This window comes from Rhinolophus ferrumequinum, chromosome 8, assembly GCF_004115265.2.
Source record: "Rhinolophus ferrumequinum isolate MPI-CBG mRhiFer1 chromosome 8, mRhiFer1_v1.p, whole genome shotgun sequence".
Lineage (NCBI taxonomy): Eukaryota > Metazoa > Chordata > Mammalia > Chiroptera > Rhinolophidae > Rhinolophus > Rhinolophus ferrumequinum.
Window position 1 is genome coordinate 71737995 of NC_046291.1, and position 23065 is coordinate 71761059.

The 23065-nt window shown below is 37.2% G+C and overlaps 2 protein-coding genes across 6 annotated transcripts in view; one reads left to right on the top strand and one right to left on the bottom strand.

The window, feature by feature from the left end:
- The window catches only part of ORC4 (origin recognition complex subunit 4), a 67958-nt gene extending 53470 nt beyond the window's left edge, over positions 1–14488 (top strand). For all 3 annotated transcript variants that reach the window (XM_033113051.1, XM_033113050.1, XM_033113049.1), the window contains 6 exons: positions 123–296; positions 5536–5622; positions 9491–9599; positions 10331–10426; positions 10521–10588; positions 13916–14488. In XM_033113051.1, coding sequence (XP_032968942.1) covers positions 123–296; positions 5536–5622; positions 9491–9599; positions 10331–10426; positions 10521–10588; positions 13916–14104 — 723 coding nt within the window. In that variant the 3' untranslated portion in view covers positions 14105–14488. The remainder of the gene's footprint in view (positions 1–122; positions 297–5535; positions 5623–9490; positions 9600–10330; positions 10427–10520; positions 10589–13915) is intronic.
- Positions 14489–16191: 1703 nt separating this feature from the next.
- ACVR2A (activin A receptor type 2A) overlaps positions 16192–23065 on the bottom strand; it is an 80946-nt gene continuing 74072 nt past the window's right edge. The window contains exons 11-13 of one of the 3 annotated variants that reach the window (XR_004423666.1): positions 21507–21637; positions 19945–20726; positions 16197–17885 (exon numbers count right to left, since the gene is read on the bottom strand). Coding sequence is in view for 2 of the 3 variants with exons in the window: in XM_033112281.1 (XP_032968172.1) it covers positions 20532–20726; positions 21507–21637 (326 nt within the window). In the remaining variant the exon portion in view is untranslated. Of the gene's footprint in view, positions 20727–21506; positions 21638–23065 lie in introns of all 3 variants that reach the window. The other 2 variants (XM_033112281.1, XM_033112282.1) reach the window with 2 other exon arrangements.

The window sequence follows — 23065 nt, forward strand, 5'->3', positions numbered from 1 at the left end:
TGCTCTATTGTGTATTACAGGATAAGCATTGCTGATTATAAGTGATAGTTCAAATACTTAAACCTCTAAGATTGTTGTTTTTTTAAATAAGCGCCTTACAGGAATTTCTGTTTGTTTTTAAGGATATTTTGGAACTCTTGGAAAAAAGAGTGAAGTCACGATTTTCTCACCGGCAGATACACTTAATGAATTCATTTGGTTTTCCACAGTATCTTAAAATATTTAAAGAACAATTATCTCTACCTGCAGAATTTCCAGACAAGCTTTTCGCTGAGAAGTGGAATGAGAATGTTCAGGTAACTTTGAACAAAAGCAATGATGTGAAAGTAATTTTTGTGTCTTGCTATATACTATTTGAAAGTAATTAAAGCTTACAAATTTTTAAAATTTATAAATTAGCACAAAGTTTCTAATTAATGTTATTCTGGCATGAAAACTACATTAATACAAATTATACACTTTTGTGTTTGTGTGTTTTCTTTTAGAAGACAGTTGAAAAGTCTCATAAATTTTTTTCTCTCAAAAGAACTTTACAAGATTTTTGTTGTATTTATATCTGGTTTATGTTTTAGGTTATTTTGTTAGTGCATTTCAACCATAAAAAAAGTATTTTCTTTATTTTACAAGCTTAAAACATATTACTTTTAGTGATTCATACCTACCTATCCAATGTGATTTTCTTTTTTCTCTCTAGTGCTCATATACAACTTTAGCTTTATTTCATTGGGTCTATTCAGAGGCAATGGAGGCTGTGGTACTTCTGGTTATATTAACTACATTAGCAAACCCCATGTTGGAGTCCACAAGGCACTTTCATATGTTGTTTTAAAGATTTACTAAACCTTGTGGACTCTATACATTTACCTACACTTAAGTTGAACAGCCTAACTTGTATGGGCCGTTGTTATATCAACTCAACATACTAGCATCAATTTATCTTATGCTAACAAGTTTCATTTGGGAGGGAGGGAGGGAGGGAGAAAACTTAACTGAAAAACAATTTTGCAAAATAAGTCCCTATAAATAGAATCTTTGAAAAATATGGATCCTGTGAAAATGGAAAATAATATTAAGTCCTTGGTTTTGAAAGACGGGAAAAACTGGTCTCTAATATTAAGTAATAATGAGTAAGAATGATTAGATGTATGGATAATTAGAGTGACACAGCTGGTATTTACTGGCTTACACTAAAGCAATACTGATTTTATTCTTAAATGTCAATACCAAATTAAAGGTAAGAATTTTGCATTAAAGTATCTTACTCTTAAATGATTCTTGTTTTTCCCCATCTTTGTTGAGGTATAATTGATAGATTAAAAATTGTATGTATTTATGGTGTCGTCTTGATGTTTTGATGTACATATACATTGTGAAATACCACAATCAAGCTATTGAACATATCTATCACCTCACATAGATATCATGCTTGTTTTTTTAATGTGGTGAGAACAGTTAAGATCTGTCGTCCAAACAAGTTTCAAGTGTACAATACAATGTTGTTACCCATAGTCACAGTGCTGTACATAGCAGCTCCGGAACCTACTCATCTTGCAGAATTGAAACTTTAGTCTTGTTTTGATAATAAAATACACTCTGCTTATGTAAGCATTATTAATTCTGACACATTCCTTTTTTTAATTAAAGGAATGTTTTGTTCATTGAACAAAACATAATCAGTGCATAAGAATACATGGTAAAAGGTAGAAGTGTCCCTTATATACAAACTCATCTTTCCTTGTTTTACTTCAAAGTATTTAATTTGGTTTATAGCATTTCAGACCTCATGTACATACTAAACTTGTTTTTACATAAAGGGTTCAAATTTTATATATTATTATTTGTTTTACCTTTTTTACTTTGTTCTGATTGATAATTCCATATTATTTTTCCTAATATAACTATACGGAATTGTATGTAAAATCTGCTGACTTTATCCTTAAAATTCATGATATAATTATCCTTAAAATGCCATGATATAATTAGGTGTGGGTCCTTCCTTCCACCCTCTTCCCCAAATTAATCTTGCCTGGGACTCAGATATTTGTTAGCTAGGGCAAGTTTTCTCTGATACTGTATCTAATTATAAGATTCCATTTTTAGGAACACTTTATAGTTGGTGCTCCCACTTTGCCCCTTCCTGTACCTGGGACTAGAGGAGGTCAGAGCTCTGGATCTTTGGCTTCTGAATCCACATTTCAGTGCCTCAGACTTTCACCTTCTACAGCTCTTGAACTTACTGTTCTTGTTACCACAGTGTGTTTTTCTGTCTTAGAGATTCAAGTGTATTCTTTCTTAGTATTTAAATATCTGCTGTACTGTCCCAGATCTTTTATTTATATCCTTGCTCACTTTCTTTCCTAAGGTGACTCAGTAGCCCAGGTTTTACTGTGCTGTCATTCATCTTTCTGTCCTTCCCAGATCTGGGTGTATGAGAGAAGTAGATGGGGAAGCATAACTGGATGACTGAGAAAAGGGTAACCGTGTCATAGTGGAGTGGCTCACCCTTAGGTTTTGGTCCTTTTTTGCTGACCCTGTAGCACGGAGCTTAGGGCCAGATGGTAAGAATGCCTGGGGGCACCATTCTGTCCTCTTTTTGACATCTGGCAGTTCTTTTATAAGGTAAAACTCGTACCACTGGAGTGTGTCTCTTAGTTTTAATATTTTCTTCCCCATCCTAGTCATCATTTGACACGTCCTTTGTTATGCTAATAAATAAACTCCACTTGCACAATATGTCAGCACCATGGCCAGAGGCCGTGCCCTGTGGGTGGGGGCGGGGTGGGGATTGCACTGAGGGAGCTATCCTTTCCCTCAATGCTGACTGTCCAGGAAGTTTTTCTGATTCCAAGGTTAACCCAAAAGCTATGGTACAGATAACAGGTACTTATGAAATCTCATCCAAGAAATATCTTGAGGATAGTGTTGAACCTGGACCTCCTGCCGAACTTGAATGTTTTAGCCCTACCCCAGATGAGTCAAATATGCAAGCAGAGGAAACACCATCTCAGCGTGGCAGTATGAGGGAAATCTCTGCCAAAAAAAAAAGCCATAGCTAATTTTCCTCAAAGGAAATCCCCCAAAGTACTATAGCTAAAGTTTAAGGAAGATTTACCTACTGTCTTAAACCTCCCCTGCCTAGCTAACAGAAGGTGAGAAAGTTTAGCAGCAACTGATTAGGAGATTTAGTACATACACTGCTGCCGGGAAGGTATTCCTGGAGCAGCATGAGGCCTGAAGTGCAAGTGTAATCCTGTAACACTGCTTAGAATTTGCCTGTGAAGGAGGCACCAGCCAAACGCTGGGCATTCAGCACAGTTAAGAACTTGCTTCTGCGACTGATGCCCCTGTGCTTATCAGTGAAAAGGAAATGTAACCGGCTTCTCTGAGCAACTGGTGGGGGAGGGGGGGAAGGGTCTGCCTTATTTCTGGGAATTTCTCCCTTGTTCCTGTATGTGACGTCAGTCAGTCTCTGTCTTATTTCCCTTCCATCATTTCCTGAGCCAACCATAAGGGAGCTTTTAATCCAGAAACATCAGAAGTTCAGTCATGTTTCAAAACCTAAGATCTAATATCTTCAATTACTATCATAGTTAAATATAATAGATATCCAATAAGTGGTTATTGATAATAGCCTTATCCTCAAGTAATTTATAGTGTTTGAATCAAGGAGAAATTAAAAATGTAATGAGTTTTTATTTTTTAATGGCTCCCATACATATCTTGTTGACTTTATTTTAAAGCAGATTGAGTAATTATGGGAGCAAGAAGGTGATAGCTTTCAGAAAGAAGGGGAGTTGGATTCAGACATCTAGAAGTAGAGATAAACAAAAAGGCAGTGTAAAGGAGACTAACCCTTTAACACATCTTATTTTAAAAAAAATACTTGTTTAAAAAATTTGAATTCTTGCAGAGAAAATTTATTTCATCAATATTTTTGTCCCAGGTAATTTTCTTTGGTTTTCCTAAGTGCTCTGATATAAATACATCAATTTTATAAGTGACTTGATAAGAGTCAACAATTGCAGAAGCCAGGACTACAACTAATTTCCAAAAGTTTTTTTTATTTGAATTACTTGGCTCTATTATTTTATGTTCATTTTGTGTACTCACAGAGCGTCTTTGACCCTGTTTATAATAAAAAGGTATGTACAGTAACAGCAAGCCCTTTAAAATAGAAAGAGAAGACTAAGAACAATAGCAAGGAAATAGGAGGATAGTATATTTACCGAGAGCATAAAACTGCATTTAATTAGAATAGAACTTATTTCTGAATCTGAGTCTTCTTACAGAGGAAGTAGTATAGACATACAGTTTTAGCTCCAGAAAATATAGAAATAATTAGTACTTAATTTTCTGGGCTTTGGGACTTTTTTTTTTTAAGGAATAATCCTTATTCCTTGCAGGTGATTTTTTTTTTTAAATTATGTCAGTCTTCCCCAAGCCGTTCGTGGCTCTGCCAACTTTGAATTTACTCTCCTTTCATCTAATCTTTTCTTCATTGCCAAGCGTACCTCTCATTAATCCTTAGCTCTTTTAGGTACTGCTGTTTCAAGGGGCCCTATTGATCTCCGAATTTCCAAAGCCGTTAACTTCTTCTCAAAATATATCTTAATTTCTTTATACAAAGTACTTTACATTTTTGATCACCACTTCCCTCTTGAAGTTTTCTTCCCTTGGTTTCCTTGCTCTCTCTTGTATTCTTTTCGTCTTCTGTATCTTCCTCAGTCTCTTACTTTGCTCCACTTTTCATTCTACTTCTTCAATATTGATAATCCAAGTGCCACTTTCTGACCACCTCTCTCTCTCCACTCCTCCTGGGACATTCTATATCCCATAATATCACCTCTGATTTTTTTCTTTCCCCTCTCAAACCCTTTCTCCTCCACTTCTTACCAATTGATTCTCCATCAGACATATCTTTCATAAATGTCTTAATTCTCTCGTCTTCACACCACTATATTAATTCAGACCCTCTTTGTCTCTTGTATAGACAATAGTAATTGACTCCAAGCAGGTTGTCCTGCCTGTCTTTCCATGTGATCACTTTGCCAGTAACTGAAACTCAGGATAACATGACTGCTCGTCTCTTCAGTATGCCACAATCTTCCCACATTACTCATGCTATTCCCTATAACTGGAATCTTCTTCTTTTTAACCTATTGACTCATGAGGTTAAGCATTCTTTGTAATACTTCAACTTGTTTTCCCAACAATAGTAACTCGTATTCTCTGTTGTGTTTTGTGCTGCATTTTGATCATCCCACTAGTATCACTGTACAGATTCCATTTTTAGACTAGAAATTTTGGGGTAGCAAGAATTATGTTTTATCTTTGTGTCCATTGAATTAATGTAAAGGGATAAGAAGAAAATCAATAGACTGGAAACTTGATTTTCATTTTGTGTTCTACAAAAAAGACTGGCACCTATTTAACAATAAATAGCATTAATGAGGTACACCAACTATTGAGGCACAAGACTATGTTTAAGTTCTAAACTGCATTATTCCTTATTTCTGTTTTATTTTCTTCCTCTAGTGCCTCTCAGAAGATAAAAATGTGCGAGAAGTACTACAGAAACATTTCAATGTCAGCAAAAATCTGCGGTCATTACACATGCTATTGGTTTGTATTAGCTTTATTTTTATCATTCATTTTATTTCACCAGATAATGTTTTGATGGGAATTGTTTAACCCTGTTGGTAAATTTGGGGAGAACTAACATGTTTACTACACTGAGTCTTCCAATCTCTGAATAGGGTATATCTCTCCTTTTTTTTAGTTCTTTGATTTCTTTCATCATCATTTTATAATTTTTATCACACAGATCCTGTTTTTATATGTTTAAAGTGTATGTCTAAGTATCTAACTTTTTTGGAGTAGCTGTAAATGATATTTTGTTTTTAATTTTGATTTCAGCATGCTTATTGTTGGTGTATAGAAACACAGTTGATTTTTGTATGTTGATGTGCTCTGCAAGCTTGCTGAGCTCATTCTAGGAGTTTATTAGGAATTCCTTGAAATAGTCATATCATCTGCAAATAGTTTTCTTTTTCCTTTACAATCTGATATATTTTATTTCTCTTCCTTGTTTTACTGCCATGATTAGAACTTCACCTACCATGTTGAACGTAAGTGGTGAGGATGCACGTCATTGCCCAGTTTTCAATCTTAGGGGGAAAGCATTTACTCTTTCACCATTAAGTATGACGTAAGCTGTAGGTTTTGTATACATGTTATCACGTTAGGGTAATTCTCATCTATTCCTAACTTGCTTAGAGTTTATTACAAATGGGTCTTGTATTTTGTCAAATGCTTACTCTGTATCAATGGATATGATCTATGATTTTTCTTCGTTAGCTTGTTGATATATTGCATTACATTGCTTGATTTTTGAATGTTGAACTAGCTTTGCATACCTGGAATAAATCCCATCTGGTTATGGTCTTTCACACAGTAACTACATCTTAATCTTAAACAGTATCAAAGGGGTATTTTATTGTTGTGAAAATTAAAGTTCTTCCTTCACTAAGAGTATTTGATATTAGCTTAGTATTTCCAGGAAATTATCTATGGTAAATACCTTTCAAGGAAAAAAATACTTGTTTCATGAATTTCTCCTTGGTCACTTTCATTCATAATAATAGGTATCATTTACTGAACAGCACATGAGCAGGTAATACAGTTCTTTTACCAACATTATATCTACACTTTACCACATCCTTTGGTGTTTTTACCCTTATTTTTGAAGAAACTGAGGTTCCTCATTAAATAACTTGCCCCAGGTCACACAGCTAGTAGACTGCTAATCCGACTCAAATCCAAGGCTCTCTGGCTTCAATCTTGTGTCCTACTTTGCTATATGGTTCTGCTGTTTGTTTATAGATTCTCCTTCCCCATTTCTGTTTTTGCTGAGGAAATAAGAGTGTTTTTTTCTCCCTATATACTTTCTTCTTAGCAATCTCCCTCCTATCCATCAAAATCACTGCCACTTTCACCAACAGCTATCTTTATTATAAAAGAATTTGGAGATTAAGAATTTTTAAAGTAAGGTTTTTAGTTATTTATATACCAAAATAGACATTATTTACTAGCTTATGGTATATAGAGGATACACACACACACTTTTCTCATTATTCTGTGAAAATCTGTCTCACAATTGTTAACATGAGCAACCACTGTTTTTCCAGTATCCTATACTTTTTCTTTGCCCCACGCCCACCCCGGTTTTTAAGCCATTGTTCATTGTCTCTCAGCCTAGTTGTGTAGGGCGCAGCTCCCTGGCCCAGGCTGGTGTTACGAGCCTTGTGCTCTCCCCTCCCACCCCACGGCTGAGGCAGTCAGCCGCCGGTCATTGGTCGGCGGCTCCCAGCAGCTCTCCTCGGCTGCTGGCCACTCACAGCTGCCGGCCAGCATGGCCGGTAGCACATCAGCACACAGCAGCCGAGCTCCAGGGAGAGCCATTGTTCACAGCCTTAGCTGTAGAGGGTGCAGCTCACTGGCCCATGTGGGAATCGAACTGGTGGCCTTCAGCATTAGGAGTACGGTCCTCCAACCACCTGAGCCACTGGGCTGCCCCCCCTATCCTATATTTTTAATTCAAGATAATGGCTTGATTTTTTTTTTTTTTGGTTTGTCTTAAGAAAAATTTTGGAATTGGTGGAAATTATAAAGAAGAGGGAAAGAGTTAACTAAGGTTAAGTATAGTTTGGATAATTTTCAACAAAAAATCAGGACTTACACACATAGAAAAAAACACCCTCATTAACATCCAAAAGTAAATTCCAGGTTGATAAACCTAACCATATGTACAGTGAATTTTTAAATGTCTGGACAAAAGATACCATAGAAAACTGAAGACAGGGAGAGCATATATGCAATGTGTGCACTATCCATAATATATAAAGAGCTTCTAATAATCGATAAAGGAATGAACTAAGAATGTGAGCAAGCAATCCACCAATGTAGAATCCCAACATGGTTAACCTCTCCAGTAACAGGAAAATGGTACAATTTAAACTTTACATAATTAAACACTACAATTAAACCTTTTTTTTTTACTGCCAGTCTAGTAGGTGTCAAAGTTTATGTCTGATAGTATGGTGTCTGCGACTATAAAATTTATTGCTGCTGATAGTGTAAGTAAATATGGAGGGGTATTTTGGAGAAGAATTTTTGGCAACTTAGGCATCTAGAGAAACTCAAATGCTACAGGAGAGCCTGTACAGCATTGTTTATCACAGCCTTATTTATAATTGTAAAAAAAAGGAAATAGATGTCCATCAATAAGGGAAAGAATAATTAAATTTGAGTATATACAAAGGAAAACAACAGGAAAAAAATGAATCAACTAGAAGTGACACCTTGACATGTATAAATTCTCATAATGTTCAGTGAAGAGAGTTGCAACAGTACAATACAGTACTTACATAAAACTTGAAAATTACTCTGTATTGTCTAGGAATACAGACACATATAGAAAGACATGATTTGTGTGTGTGTGTGTGTGTGTGTGTGTGTGTAAAAGTAGAGTCCAACCGTGGAAGAAACAGGCTTCAACTATATAAAATTACATTTTTTAATACTGAGGAAGTGGTCATGGATATTCATTATATTATTCTCTTGCCTTTTTGTATGTCAAAAATATTATAAAAGAAAAGAGAAAGAGAAGAAGCTATTGGGTACTCAGTTCCCTTCCAGTAGGGGAATGAAGTACAAGGATCGCCAAACTCTTCTGCTCAACTGAGGATCCTGAACCCTGGTTAAAATGGAGGAGAGACTTTCTAGTCTAAATATGTCCGAAATATTACTTAGTACATACTTACATAAAGAAAATCATTTATTGTTCACCTTGATGTTGTTCATTTTTATTTGCTAAATCTGCTAACTCTATTTAAATGTAAATAATCTTTAAGTCCAGGCTTTGTGTTAGTTGTTGGCAAGACATCGAGCTACATGAAATGTGGACTCTGTTTTTAGGGAGAATTGTTTCTGGGTGTAATTTTGGTTTTTATCTTTTTCCTTTTTATACAATTGAACATAAAGTGGCTAGTTTTTCTCTCTGTCACTTACCACTAACCTGGACTTGTTGATTGGGTAGTAAGAAAATTTATACAAGTCACAGAAATAAATGCCTTTTTGGTTTGGTTTCGTCTGGGGCTTTAAATAATAATATTATTTTTGGTGTCTTCTCCTTGCCCTACTCCTTTTTAGATGTTTTTCTTTCAAGGAGTTATAAATAAAAAAGACACAAGTGGGAAGCAGTAGAGAGAACAGCAAAACTTTTTTTTATGCTTTACATTTATAGAGTTTTATGGTATATGAATTGAAATACTAAATTTAAAAAGAGCTGAATATGAGAGAATATTTTCCCAAGCATTAATATTTACTCTCTCATAAGAACAGACTCTCCAAATTAAGAAGTTTTGTTCAGTAATATCTCCAAATTGCCTAAGTAAATATGTAATTGCTTTTCTGATCCTCATTTCCCTAGATGCTTGCTTTAAATCGTGTAACAACATCACACCCGTTTATTACTGCACCAGATCTGATGGAGGCAAACCAGCTGTGTAGCATGGATTCTAAAGCAAATATTGTACATGGTAAGAAACTTACTTAATAGTTTTGTATAGGTTTAAATTTATATAATGGAATGCTTTCCACAATTATAGTTAACGTTGTGTATAGTGCTTTATATGCAGACTACTTTTATATCTATTCAGCCTTTAACTCAGCCCTTTGAAAGGTATTGTCGCTCCCATTTAAAGTGAAAGAAGATAGACTGCCTCCCTTGCTACATTGGAAATTCAGCTAAGACTGTATATTGCAAGTGTTCTTGTTGCACCAGGTGCTACTGAAAAGCAATGGCTTCCAGTCTTTTGGGTTCACTATTCCCTTTGGGAATCTAAGGAAACTTATCTCCAGGAAAAAATCTTTAGATGTAATTTCCAGGGATTTAGGGATTCTCTGAATAATCAAGGTCCCTATGTGATTTAAAATTACATAATAATTACAGCAGCTTCAGTGTATGTTTACTGTAGGCCATATGTTAAGTGCTTGATACTGTTATCTCTCATCATTATAACATTTCTTGAGTTAAGAAAGATCCTTATTTTGCTGATATGAAAACTAAGCTCAGAGAGGTTGAGTAACTTGCTTACGGTTATATAAATAATAGTAAATAAAATACATTGGAACCTGGGATAGTCTTGACCCCCTCCCACCTCTCAAATCCACGATTTTCCACTTTATCATTCTACTTGATGGACAGTTATTTCAGTCTATGTATTAGTAAGTCAACTACAATTCATAGTTTGTTTCCCTTTTACTATAGGTCTGTCAGTCTTGGAAATCTGTCTTATAATAGCAATGAAACATTTAAATGACATCTATGAAGAGGAGCCCTTTAATTTTCAAATGGTGTACAATGGTGAGACGAGACTTTGGTATTTTGGTAGTTTCTTTCTGACTCTTCCCCCACGCTATTTGAAGGTACTAACTTTGTTGTTGCTTTTTCTGTCCAGAGTTTCAGAAGTTTGTTCAAAGGAAGGCCCATTCTGTTTATAATTTTGAGAAACCTGTTGTTATGAAGGTAAGATTCACTGTTATTTTTCTGCCGACAGGTAACTTTTATATCTAACTTGATTGTCCAGTTGACCCTTGAACAACACAGGTTTGAACTGCACGGGTCCACTTATATGCGCATTTCTTTCAATAAATACTGTAAATGTGTTTTCTCTATCTTAAGATTTTCTTAATAACGTTTTCTTTTCTATGGCTTATTTTATTGTAAGAAAGAACGCAGTATATAATACATATAACGTACAAAATACGTGTCAATCAACTGTTATTGGTGAGGCTTCCAATCCACAGCAGGCTATTAGTATTAGGTTGGTGCAAAAGTAATTGCGGTTTTTGCAGTTATTTTTAACCTTTTAAACCAATTATGTTTGCACCAACCTAATAGTTTTGGGGGAGTCAAGTTACATGTATAGGGATTTCTGACTGGGGGTGGGGAGTTGTTGGCACCCCTAACCCCCGCATTGTTCCTGGGTCAACTGTATATATCAGAGTTGCGCTTTTATTAATTTTTAAACATTGGCTACTTAGATAATTTGCCTATTTTGAAAAAAATATCCTAACAAAATGTTGACTATTTTGAAGCAGCCAGTGCTTTAGTTTGTGGAGGTATACTGCCCTCTACTGTCTATTCCTGGCACTTGCATCGGAAAAGGAATTACAGTCTTATGAAATACGTTGATATAATCCTATCCCTTTACAGCCAAGGTTTGCCTTTATAATCTCAGCAGTAATAAGAGACAAAAATGCTGATTGTCATGCAGGGTGTCATGCGGGGTCTCTGGTCCCGCTCCCCACAGAAGAACTCAGGATATGGTGAAGCCAAAAAGGAACACCCACAGAGCCATAGACAGGGGAGTCATACCACTGTATTCTCCTTGGCGGTTGGGTTGGAGACACAGGGAGCAAACATCCGCCAGTACCCCAACAAGGGGTCTTCCTGTACCCCAGTCTCTTTGGCGGCCAGGTGAGACAAAGCAGGAGCCACACAATCTGCAATCCGCCATCCGCTTCTCTGCCAACCAACCAACCAACGCAGCCACGGCAGTTATATTAGTGGCTAATTGGCTAACTGGTTACTGGTTACTGATGGTTAATTAGCCACAGCTGACAGCCATCTACTACCCGAACCAGCACTTTGCACGTAAGGCCGAGAGCCTGGAAACTGCTCTCTGGGACTCTGTCCCCACAGGGTTGGATGAGGCATGAGTTTTGAAACTTGAGGAACTTCATGCTAGTGTATCATTGTCCACTAGAAATATGTGAGGCACATACAACCAAAAAAAAAAGGTGACATTATCTTTGATAATGAATGTTATTTAATCTAATACACCAAAAACATTTTAATCTATACTCAGTATAGAAAATTATTAGAGAAGTGTTTTCCTTTTTTTTCATTTGTGTTTAGTTTTTGAAATTCAGTGTGTGTCTATAACCAAAGCACATCTTAATTCACTAAATATTCATGGAAATACTTGTTCTTTAGATGTGATACATTTTTTTAGCTGAAGAAGTAGATTTTGAAATTGTTCCAAACATACTTAAAATTTTCTAATTGAATCAAGTATAGTTTTTAAATTAAACGTAATAAAAATTAAATTAAAAATTGAGTCCCACATTTGAAACGCTCAGTCTGCCTGTGTGGCTAGTGGTTACCATTGGCCAGAATGGCTCTAGAGGACCTTATGGGAAGAAACGTCTTTGTTTTTTTGTTAAAGCAGTGGACCCATATGCCTATTAGCATTCCTTATAGACCCTAGTAGTCAGAATTTTTCTTGTAGCAACCAAAAAATGAGAGTACGAGACTGTCATGCAGGATGGCCTGCGGGGTCTCTGGTCCCGCTCCCCACATAAGAACGCAGGACATGGTGAGGCCAAAAAGGAACACCCACGGAGCCATAGGTAGGGGAGTCATACCACTATAGTCTCGCTGGCGGCTGGGTTGGAGCCACAGGAAGCAGGAGCAACACGATGCACAGTCCGCCCTCCGCTTTTCTGCCAACCAACCTCACTGCACTCCGCCTCCCTGTCCGTAATCCACACTCCGCGCTTGCTAGCTCAGCCACAGCAGTTATATCAGAGGCTAATTAATGGCTAACCGGTTACAGCTGATGGCCATTCACCACCTGAGCCAGCACCTTTCCACATGAGGCCGAGAGCCTGGAAACTGCTCTCTGGGGCTCTGTCCCCACAGAAGCATTGCTGTTTCTTCAAAACAATGGAGAGTATTTAACATACTTAATGGTCCCCCTCCCCTTTAACGTCCCTGTCTGTCTGACTGTCATACTTCGTGGGAGTTGTGTGTGGGGAAGGGTTACCTGAGCACTTACATTCTTACAAGTTTCTACATTTTATATAAGAGAATTTTTGCTGTCTAGAAATATTTTAAATCTCTTCAATTTTATTCAGCCTGCAGCCTCTGGTATTTCTCATTTTCAGAAATGAATGGTGTCTGAGCTATTTATTTCTCTTTTCATCAGAATTTTTATGATACGTAAAGAATATATCACAATAATATTTTTCACGATGAGGCTGTAAGAATAAAAAGCTCAGGAATCTATTTCAGTGTGTCAATATTTAATGGTTAGTGTAGAATTTAATGATTTCTTTTTTCATACACTAATAAAACACCTAAATCAATACTCAAGGTTAAAAAAGACATAATAATGTGAGTATTAGAGGTAAAAGGAAGAGGACAGTCAAGAGCCCTGTTAAGGTGGGAAAGGTGGAAGAAAGACTTTTGGACAGGTTGTGGCTGCTTCCGTCAGACTTTTTAGGGAAACAGGAGACTGTCTTCTCCCCTCCTGCTGCCATTCTGTGTCAGTTATTTATAGGATCAGCTGACTAGGCTTGGTGTACTCCTAGGTCTTTCCTGCCTCCTTATTTGCAGCTCTATTAAATGTTTACACAGTAAAGCCTTTACAAAGGTGGAAACAAAACGTAAATGCAAATTTGAGTAACCTAGGTAATGAGTCAAAAAGTACTGGTCTTATAGACCTTAGGATTTTACAGAGAACTGGAAACCCTTCGTTAACTGAAGCACTAGGAGGAGTTAGGATACAGAATGAGATAGGAACCGAATTGTATTGTGCAGACTGGATCAGACTTTGCCGTTCACATTCAGCAGTGTGGCGACAGATGATTGTATATTGACACAACTCTACCTGGTATGTGAAGTTTTATAAGGTTGATGAGAATTGTTTTTGAAGCCTATTGATTTCTCTTACGTTTGTTTCCTGGGATTCTATCCCACAACTGACCAAAACCTTAACAGTTTCCTGGGTTAATGTTGTTACTTTACTTCCCATATCGAAGCTAAACGATTTCTTTCCTCTTTCAGGCTTTTGAACATTTACAACAGTTAGAATTAATAAGGCCCATGGAAAGAACTTCAGCAAATGCACAGAGAGAGTACCAGCTGATGAAACTACTTTTGGATAACACTCAGATTATGAATGCCCTGCAGAAGTACCCCAACTGCCCTACGGATGTTAGGCAGTGGGCAACGTCCTCCCTGAGCTGGTTATGAGTGTAACCTCTGGCTTCAGTTACCGAGTGTCAGGCAAACTTCTCTAAACTAAAAGCTGTTGTCCTTGAACAAGCTATGTTACTGCATTTTCTTACGTTTATAAACATGTATTTTTTTATTTATGGGGGACTGTTACACATGTAGTATTCTTGGCTGTATCATGCCTTTAAATCATAAGCGGTTATGTGATTTATGATTCCAGTAATTGAGACTATGTTGTAGAAGTTCAAAAAAATAAATGTGACAGTTTTATAGGGATTGACCCATATGCCTATTTAACAGTTGTAAAGGATTTATGTGTTACATTTGAAAAGTTCATGTCAACCCAGCAGCCAGATGTCTTTACAGACCTTAAACAAAACAGTAAAGAAACAGTGGTTAAGAGTTGAGGTGTAATGAGTATTCTTTTGGTCCAGTGGAACGTGCTGCTTTTTTTTTTTCTCTGTACCCATGGAAATTCTGGATTCTATTCCAGACCCAAGTCTTCTAGTTTAAGAGACCAGTTTGGCCAGAAGATGGCCAAAAGTTTGGACATTTTCTTCCAGCTTTTCAAAATATGGTACTTACTCCATCTACAGAAGAATCCCTTGAAGGGTTTAAACACAGATTTTTGGTCTTTATTTGAGGCCAAAAACATCAGAATTTGTCTTCAAGAACTTTAAGAAATTCCTGAAAACCACTCCCACAAATAAAATAGGAAATGTTTTCAGTGTTAACCAAATCTATTATTTGTATCAAAAAGTAAATCCCTAAGAGAAATGCAGAAATTTCAGCTAAAGTATCACATTATAAATTCAGGAATCCATAAACTAATACAGGTACATGCTTAAAGTGAAATATATAAGCATTTATTACATGTTAGTGACTTCATTCAAGATTATTTGATTGCCTGTTTCATGGAAGGTTTACAAAAGACAGTCCCTATCCTTGTGCAGTTTATAATTCTTGTAACTGTCAGAGGCCATATTTATTTATTGTTCTTTACAGATGAGAAAACTAACAGTGGCATTGTCCAGAATCACACAGGTAGAGAATGACTGACAGACCCTGGTTCAAAAGCCCGTTATTAAGACCTGATTCAGTAATGGGTTCCTTACCGTGTGTTTCTTAAAGTATGCGCTAAGAAGTGATTTATCTGGTTTTCAGAAGTATCGGATGTAAAATATATGTACATAAAAGTAGGTTTTCGGTGGTTACGACGTATTCTTTTGTATATGCAGCCTCCCTTCCCTGACCTTTAAGTCTTCAGATCACTGTCATTTACTTTTCAGCAATCTCATAAAACCTCAGGCTTCATACTGGTGTTATGCGATACTTTACAGATTTTTAGGGGATATTTTACTAAAATACTTAGCATGGTAGCATCACTGTTACTAGAAGCAAGGATTTTACCCTTGAGCTAAAATTGTCCATTTAAAAATTTTTTCTAAACTATTTTAAGGCACTGACCACATAAGCACCTAAAGAGCTGACTTGAAGATTACAAATTGTTATTAAGTTAAAATGCCCTAAAGGCTGAGAGTCCTTATCTGCCTCCCCGGCTACATGTGAGCTTCAGAAGATCCATCAACATCCAGGTTACAGATTGAAAAACGAAGTCGCAAGCTAGGTTTTCATTTTCAGTGAAACAGAAAGCAAATTAGAAAAAAAGAGGTTAGCAAAAGGCATGCAAATGACACACACGTCTACATCCCAGTGGCACTCTTTGAGGGCAAGAGGGATGTGGCTCTTCCCCTTTCCCTGCTAATACAAAGAAGCTAAATGTATTTACAAAATTTTTAAAGTAACTTCATTTCTTAAATTCTTAAACCATCATCAACAAAAGAACCAAATCTGAAAAGCCCTACTAAAAAGCATTAGAGAATAATGTAAACGAATATGGCATAAAGGTATCTTCTTCATTTACTAGAGGAGAACTGGAGCCTTTGAACAGCAGGCAAACACCTGTGGCCTCCTCGGATGCTCAGACTGGAACTGAGGAAGCGTGTTAGAGGCGTCAGTGCACTGTTCACTCGTGCCATCCCTCCCTCCGCCCCACCCAAAACAGGATCTTACTGATTTTTTAAAAAGCAAACCACCTTTCCAATTCACATGCATGTGAATAGCTCTGAGGAATTAAAACCTGTTGGTCCAGATGTCCTGTGTCATAAGGCTATACATGCTGAGAATGTGCTATCTGTTAGCGTCCTGAAGAAGCCGTTTTGCAGAGCACCCTGTGGAAAACCATCCCTGTAGATTCCATGCAGATCCCACCATGGTTTGCATTTTCATTTGGTTTAGAAGGCAATGCAGGTTCTTCCAAACTATCATAACGTAAGTGTTGCCCCTTCCTTCACCTTAACCTAAAAAAATTGAGAATCCATTGGTGTGAACTGGGTCACTCCATGTGACAATGTAGGGCTTTTCCACCTGTTTTCTTTGAAAGGACGGGTTATACAAAACTCGCGCAACATAAATGTGTAAATGGAAGCTAGCCTCCTTGAGGATCAGTTGATTAGCTTAAGTGAAAATACCACAATTCTTCATCCAATTGGTAAACGAGTTACAAAACTGGAAATATAGTTTATATCTTTGATGACTATTCCCTAAGCCATAGTTTCCTAGTTCCGTATGAAAAGACAACGTAGCTGATGCCAGCCAGACACTGGCTTCCCATGTTGGCAGGACCAACATACCTACTTTAGTGGGACGACAATCTGCTTAGACAACAAAGAAGGGAACTGCCACAATTGACAAACTCCCTTCTTTCACCACATCCCCATTTTTGTAAATCTCAACGTGAAAGCCTCACTGTAGATTTCAAAGCTACTACTATTCCCCTCGAGACTTCACACAGCTAAAGAAAAACTGCATATGCAAATCATACCATGTTCATTTTTTTATTTAACTTGGGGATGGAATGGGGATAGCATACATTTTATTTGTACAATATTTAACAATCACTTATCCAAGGTGGGGTTTTATGGGGTTTTTTTTTTTTTTTTTTTTTAGCTTTTTGTTAAATACTTGCAGAAAAAAAGAGCAAGTACAATTTGACAGTAGTACAACAACCTGTGCCCAAAACACTGACAAGAAATACAGAGTAAAGCTAAAATAATTGCTTTCCAATATTTTGAGAGGTAACAAATAGGATATGGGTTGAGACTGCATAAAAAATGTACTGCTGGTTGAATATCTGAGGTAAATGATGTTCAATCAAGATGCTACTTGTATCATTTTGCCCATAAATCAGTAAATAATTTTATGCACATTATACCAAATGTTCCTAAAAAGTAATTTTTTAGAAAGGTAAAAAAGAGAAACTGGAAAATATCTGTGGTGAAGCATTTTTTTATAACAGTAATCAGTTTATTCCACCAAAGTATCATGTGGCCAGGGTTTTCTTCCCCCTACCCCCCGTGTTTTACTTAAATGTAGCTGTTTGTTATTGTAGGGGTGAGGAAAGGGAGAAGAGATTATTTTTTAATTTCATGATAGATGATTCTATTTTAAATTCCAAAATTGGTGGGATTTTTTTCCTGATTGTATTTTCACAACATCACCATGAAAGATAATTCATGGGACCAACAATTGTGAGGCACAGTCTCTGTTCTAGAATTCACAAGGTACCTGTAATAAACATTCAAACAAGAATCACACACATCACATGCTAAAAACTTCCTAGCATCTAAAATACATACAAGAGCTGTGCAGGGCATAGATTTCGAATAAAGCCAAACACTGGTTAATCCATCAGTCCTATGGCAGTTGATCAGAAAGCATTCATTCCTTAGACGGAGACCTGGGCAAGGTAAAGAGTGTAAGTTAGAGCAGCAGTTCTGATGGGTGTCAGGCAAAATACAAGACGAATCATGAGGAGCACCATACACATGAGGAAAAAAAAATTATTGGGGTCTCAGTTTACCCCAGAATAAAGTCATGTTACTCATTCTTGTGATTTTTCTTTTTTTCAGTATCCCTAGCTCAAACTTTTTGTTAACTTGCCCACTCTGCACTGACTGTAAACCAAACATGAAATGCCCTGCAAAAGAAAGTTTTAACAAGACTAGATATCAGGACAGGTAGTCACTGGAACATTCTTATTTAACTGCTTATAAAAACTGTCCATTAATACAGTTCTCAAAAGGATACAAGTTTTAAAATCGGTTAGCTAGAGTTAAGTATAATACCCAGATTTCTAAAAATGTTTTCTAACACGGAGAAGAATTTTATCTTGTGAATAACTGGTCTTAGAAAATTTATCTCTAGTGCTCACATAAGCCAAATATTCATCATAATATTCCTTGTATTTGTTTTGTTTCTTTTCAACTTTTAAAAAGAGGATTAAATGTTTAGAACAGGTAGAAATTAGTTTCAGGAGATTAACCATTTTTATGTATGAACAGTCTCATTATTTTCCCTTCTTGGTTAGTTTCAAAGTGGAAGCAAAACCAAATCAAGAAATTGAGAGGCCAAGTATTTTGAAATAAAGAGGTGAATTCAACATTGAAATGGGAATTCTTAGGACTAGTGACAACTTGGGCACATACTATAACCAAGAGCACATTCTGGATGGTGTGTGGCACACAGATTAAGAATGCTATTACTCTTCTTTCCCTCCCTGCTTAGAGTCTGTTGACCTATGTATTCTTTATAAATAATATAATTTATTATTCCCAGAGATTAAGTGCATATTATATGTAAAATGTAGTGTACGGTGTGATTGAATAGCCATTTGAAGAGAACACATTCACAGTGAGCTGAGCTCCTAATAGTGACGTGTAAAAAAGTCTTTTATAAAATTAATGTGTGGATTTTAAAATGACCTGACAAAAGTCCATAGCATAATACTGGCTATTTGTTGGTCAGTAATCTAGAAATTCAGGAAATTAATGTCTTACTTTGGCCTGTATAAATTTGAGGAAGAATCCAATTATATTCTAATGTTTTGAAAAGCACTTTGGCGCCTACCTACATCAGTTCCATTTTCTTATCAAGGATAAGGCATGAACTATCCTAAATTAGTATCAGAGTTAGTTGGTAAAGCAATTTGCAGGAGGAGGCTAGGCTATGTTACTTACATCAACATTGGTTACCTCTAAATGTCATTGCATATTTTAAGTTACCAGTTTCACTTGTTATCCCTGATTTGTTTTAAAGCAGTAACATCTGAAATCTGTGCTTAAAATTTATAGTCTCTATCCTAGGATAATTCTTTACATATCACAGACATCAAATATTACTCTGACAAGATGGCACCAAGCAGAAATATGGTGATAAAGTTACAAGTCTCGAAGCAGAGAGTGAGGAATTCTGGGTAATGACACTTCCTGAGGTGATTCTAAAACAGTGATAAAGAATGTCCCACACACTGTTTGGTGAAAAGAAATACACTACAATTTTACATATATAAATAAAAAAATCTATTTTAAAATAAAAATGAAGAGCTTTCCAGTGTCACAGCTCACTTAAAAAATTTTAAATCATGCTTTAAATTTTCAAATATTCCCCAAACACAGCACACCTTAAAAAAAAAATACTTAGGTAAGTATGCAATATTTTGGGAACTGGATAGAAGATGAAGCTTTAAAACATGGGAAGAAGGGAAAAATGACACCATTTTTTCATTTCAAAGGAACAGCACTTTTTTTCCCCCTTAAATTACAAGCTAGCACAAGAAAAGCGAAAACACTGCTTTACGAATGGCCACTTACTGTTGGCACTAAGCATAGCTTACCTTTTTTTCTTAAACAACACAGTGAATTTGTAATACCTTGTTACAAAACATGGATCAATTTATTATTCAAATTTTGTTAGTGTTTTCAATTATATAATTTAGCAACCGTGGAACTGAGGTATACCTTGTTGAGGGAGGTTAAAGTAATGCTTGGAAGCCTCTTCACTGTACCCCACTTTGATGACTTTGTTTCTGTACACAGAACAGCAGCACACTAAACATTCACAAGCTGTGTCATATTGGCATTACAATAGTCATTTATAGAAACACAACAGCAAATGCAATAAAAACAAGTTACCCTTTTTAAAATCTGAAATGAAAAGTTTTTGATTTAAAAAAAAAATAGCAGTAGTTCATTTAAGGAATTAGTGTCTTCTGACAGACATTAAGAAATCTGAAGTCAGTTTTCAAACACTTGATTAGCCATGTCCAAAGATGCTTGATTTGGAGAGGGCCACATTCTTCATGTACACGTCTTCAAAAGTTTCTTTATTGAGTTTGCAGCGTTTCTCTGAGTCTCGTGTCCTTCACGTCTCTGCTCAGGCCATGCCGGAAGTCCCCGAGCCACAGTTTTAAACGAGGGCCTTCTTTCCGACACGTCCAGGAGACGTCCTGCTCATCTCGCACAGAAAATAAACTGTAAGCAGTTCCGGTAGCTCAGCAGCTCCAGTCCAGAGTCCTGTTTCTCAGTGTGTACACATGGTGCAACCATCATAGACTGGATTCTTTGGGAGGAAAGTCAACATTTGTCACCATTGTGACCACTGTGACAATGTCCTCTGTGGTAATGATATTTGTTAGTCTCTGCATCTGCGTAATTCTTTCCCCTACACACCCCGCTGACAGCCTGGCTTCTGCGTCGTGGTCCCAGCACTCCTCTATCGTCTCACAGAGCATTGCCATCCCCTAGAAAAGAAAACATATTCAAACACTACAGCTTATTTATGTTTTCTATTAGCAAGAAAGCAAGGTGTGTGGGGCACTGGAGACGCATGACGGGTGATTCATCTCTTTAATTCCCAAAATCCCTACCCATGGCTCATAAAACATTTCAGTGCTAACTCTTGAAATGGATTCAAAACCAAGGCTAAAGGAGGTCTACCAAGTTTTGTTATTTAGGTAAATCGGCATTTCTATCTTGCAACGAAAGGTTAGAAAGCTATCCTTGAGGATTCTCTACCTGGTTTTATCCATGTTTCTAGTTCTATCTAGACCAAAATCCTCGGGGCAATACTGTTCCATTCTTCACCTACCTAGTCTCTAGTTTTAGAGCCTCCTAATGAACTTGAAAATCTTCCAACCCAGTATCAAAAGGTTGAAATAAACTCCCACAGAGAGGAAAACACTAGGTGTTTTGCTTTTGAAAAGGGCATCATTTGGGAAGGTGGTCATCAGCAAGGTTACACAAGTACCCGCAGGCTCAGCCATGCACTCCCTTCCCTGGGAAGCTTTCCAAACAGGAGACATACTCCTGTGCCCGGGACCAGAGAGGAGCGCTGGGCGGCCGTGATTTCACTGTCTCCCTCATGAATATACAAACAGCCCTAATTCTGTTGTTTCTACAACTAGTACAGGAGATCGCCTCCCCAGAAAATGCTCCCAGAAGAGAAATGTGCAGAGATATAAATCATTCCCTGAAAAGCATTTTATTGGAATTTCAAGTGAAAAGCTAACTCTGTAACTTACAGCATGTTTCTGCCAGTAATCTCTTAAAACAGGCCTCTTTTTTTTATGTACAACAACTTCCTGCATGTCTTCAAGAGATGGATGCTGGCCAATTTCCTCCTCAAATGGCAACATATACTCATCTACAGGTCCTGAAATATTAAAAAAATCATTTTAATTCAGATCTGCATGACTTCCAAACTGGAACAAACTTTCTAAAACGCTCTATCACCTTTTCCCAATTGTTACTTGCTATAATGATGGACTTAAACTACAGTGTGACCCAAACTCTAAATTAGGGGAAATCTAAACGTCTGTGATGTGGCATGTAAGTAAACCTGCTAAGGGCTGTGTAAGGAGCTGGCTTATCTGCTGTAAGGAATGGCTATCTGCCTCTAGGACGTAGGGAACCACAGTGTCCCTTTAAGGTACCCACTCTTGCAATTCTGATCAGACTACAATCAGTGCTGCTTCCATCTCTGAAGACTCTGGGTTCAGTCTGTTACAACCATCTTGAATCTATGAAACACTCAAACCCCCAACACTCTCCACGTAAGGAATTATATACCTCAGTCACACCTCTGCCCTCACAAGAGTTGACAAAAATACATTTAGTTGTTTTAAAATCATGAATGCACTCTCCAAACAGGGTTCCCAAGAAGTCAGAATGTGCCTTCACAGACAAGCAAGACTTATTCAATAATATAAATGATTCCTCTTTTCTTAGGCCGACTCAAACAGGAAAATGCAGTTAGGCGTTAATAACGTATTTAATGAGCATTTCTCCTGACCAGGAACTTTATGTGTATTATTCCATTTCATCTTCGCAGATTGAAGGCGGCATTACCTCTGTTTTACATATAAGAAGCTCAGAAAAGTTCTGTAATTTGCACAAGGGCATTTGGCTGTTGTGGTAGAGCTGGAATTGGAATCCATCTCTGAATGACTCTGAAGTCTGTGCTATCAATCACTGTCCTGTCTCCCCTTGACAGAAACCTGTCACTGATCAGCAATTTCAGGGACCAGAAGTGTCTGTATATAGACACAAACCTTGTACAAGCTCTTGAGATGCACCAAGTACTCTTGACTAGAACATAAGTTATACTCATAAACAGTGAGTCATGAAGGTGGCCATCTAACCACCCTCCCCAGTGTTAGCATGCGTGGTGCCTGGGTAGCGAGTCTGGTGGCCGCTTCCAATGACAGGACTGACAGTCCCAGGCAGCTATCCAACCCTTGCTGCTCAGTGTGGTCCACAGCGCAGCAGCTTGTAAGGAATGTAAGGATCAGGCCCCAACCCAGACCTACTGAGTCAGAACCTGAATTGTAACAAGGTTCCCACTCTTTGGTGTGCATATTAAAGCTGGATTATCACTGAACTGCACCATCAACAACTAGCCAGCAACAAATTTGAAGCATTCACTCTAGCAACGTTCACACTGTCCTCTGCCCTAATTTCTAACTTGAGTCAGAAATACCTGACTTCGCAATTGTTTCATAGCACGTACCAGGCGTTTAAGAAATTCCAACACCCATCTTTCTGCACAGAAACTTCCCTGGTGATCCCTCCCTGCTAACAA